The 1,487-nt window shown below is 64.4% G+C and overlaps 1 protein-coding gene across 1 annotated transcript in view; it reads left to right on the forward strand.

Annotated features, from left to right (window-relative positions):
• The window catches only part of LOC105513673 (gasdermin-D-like), a gene marked incomplete at its 3' end in the record, with an annotated part of 3,555 nt that extends 2,198 nt beyond the window's left edge, over positions 1–1,357 (forward strand). The window contains 3 exon segments of the mRNA XM_011944609.1: positions 390–670; positions 914–1,016; positions 1,282–1,357. Of these exon segments, the coding sequence (XP_011799999.1) occupies positions 390–670; positions 914–1,016; positions 1,282–1,357 (460 nt within the window).
• Positions 1,358–1,487: the final 130 nt, after the last annotated feature.

Here is a 1,487-nt window from a genome sequence, read left to right on the forward strand (position 1 = left end):
TGGTCTCAAGCAATCCTCCTGCCTCGGCCTCCCAAAGGGCTGGGATTACAGGGTGAGCCACTGTGCCCGGTCCCAGCCTTGCTCTTGGGAAGGTCCCAACCTTGGGGCATCTGAAAAGTCCCAAAGGCAAAGGAGCGCCGTGGCCGGAACCAGGTTGTGGGAAGGAAGCTGCAGGGGTCATCTGGGGCCTCAGCTGCCAGGACTGGATCCTAAGGACCAGACTGAGCCCCAGGCTGCTGTGAGGACAAGTGCTGGTGTGAACATGGGGGCCCAGGTGAGGGGGCTGCTCCCCGAGTCTGGACTTGGAGTCCCCGAGTCCACCTTTCCCCATGGGATCCCGTTCCCGTGGGGAGCCCACAGAGAGGCTGCCGGTGCCCAGGCATCCACAGACGTCTGGAGGGCCCCTCTGCACCACCTCCCCCAGTGGCATGGGGCTGTGAGGGGAGGGCAGACATCTTCGGGGACTGCGGCCCAGTGAGCTTACGGCTCCTCGGACCACAGGCACCTGCGGCAGCCAGAGCACAAAATCCTGCAGGAGCTGCGGAGCCGCGGGGACAATGTGTATGTGGTGACGGAGGTGCTGCAGACACAGAAGGAGGTGGAAATCACACGGACCCACAAGCGGGAGGGTTCGGGCCGGTTTTCCCTGCCCGGAGCCATGTGCTTGCAGGTATGTAGCCAGCCCTGGGCCACACCTGGCCCCACATGGGCATGCAGCGGCGGGTGATGGAGGCAACGGGGCTGGGCTCTGCCAAGGCCCCGCAGAGCAGCTCCCAGCCCTGCGCTTGGCTACGGAGCCGAAGTCACCTGGCGGCCTGCCCCCAGCACCCAGCCCACACCCGCACCCAGCCCACACCCACACCCCACGGTCTGGTGCCCAGGGCCCAGCCTTGAGCCCATCTACACGCCTCAGGGTGAGGGCCAGGGCCACCTGAGCCAGAAGAAGACGGTCACCATCCCCTCAGGCAGCATCCTCGCATTCCGAGTGGCCCAGCTGGTTATTAACTCTGACTTGGGTGAGCTGGAGTTGGGGATGTCTCGGGCCCAGGCTCTGGAAGAGAAGCAGGGAGGCCTGGGGAGAACTACCTGCCAGCATGGGCTGCTATGGGCCCCTGGCTGAACAATGTCCTGTGTCCAGCAGGTGACTGAGGTCCGGTGCTCTGGTGTGTGGGTGATTGAGCAGGGCCTGAGCTGGACAGGGGAGTTCCCAGTAGGGGAGTGGAGGGGAGGCTGGGATCTAGGTGACATGCCTGTCCCTGTCTGTTCCCGCCTGGCTGGCAGACATCCTTCTCTTCCCGGATAAGAAGCAGAGGACCTTCCAGCCACCCCCGACAGGTGAGAATGGAGAGACCCCAGCGTGGGGTGTCCCGTGGAGGAAGCACGCTTCCTTGGCGATTGAGGCTTTCTTCTCGTGTTCTCAGGGCATAGGGAGGCTGGGCAGCCCCCGAGGCGGTGGGCACCCCCCATCCACACACAAGGGGTGACAC

The sequence above is a fragment of the Colobus angolensis genome, unplaced genomic scaffold, assembly GCF_000951035.1.
Source record: "Colobus angolensis palliatus isolate OR3802 unplaced genomic scaffold, Cang.pa_1.0 Scaffold2337, whole genome shotgun sequence".
In the NCBI taxonomy this organism is placed as follows: domain Eukaryota; kingdom Metazoa; phylum Chordata; class Mammalia; order Primates; family Cercopithecidae; genus Colobus; species Colobus angolensis.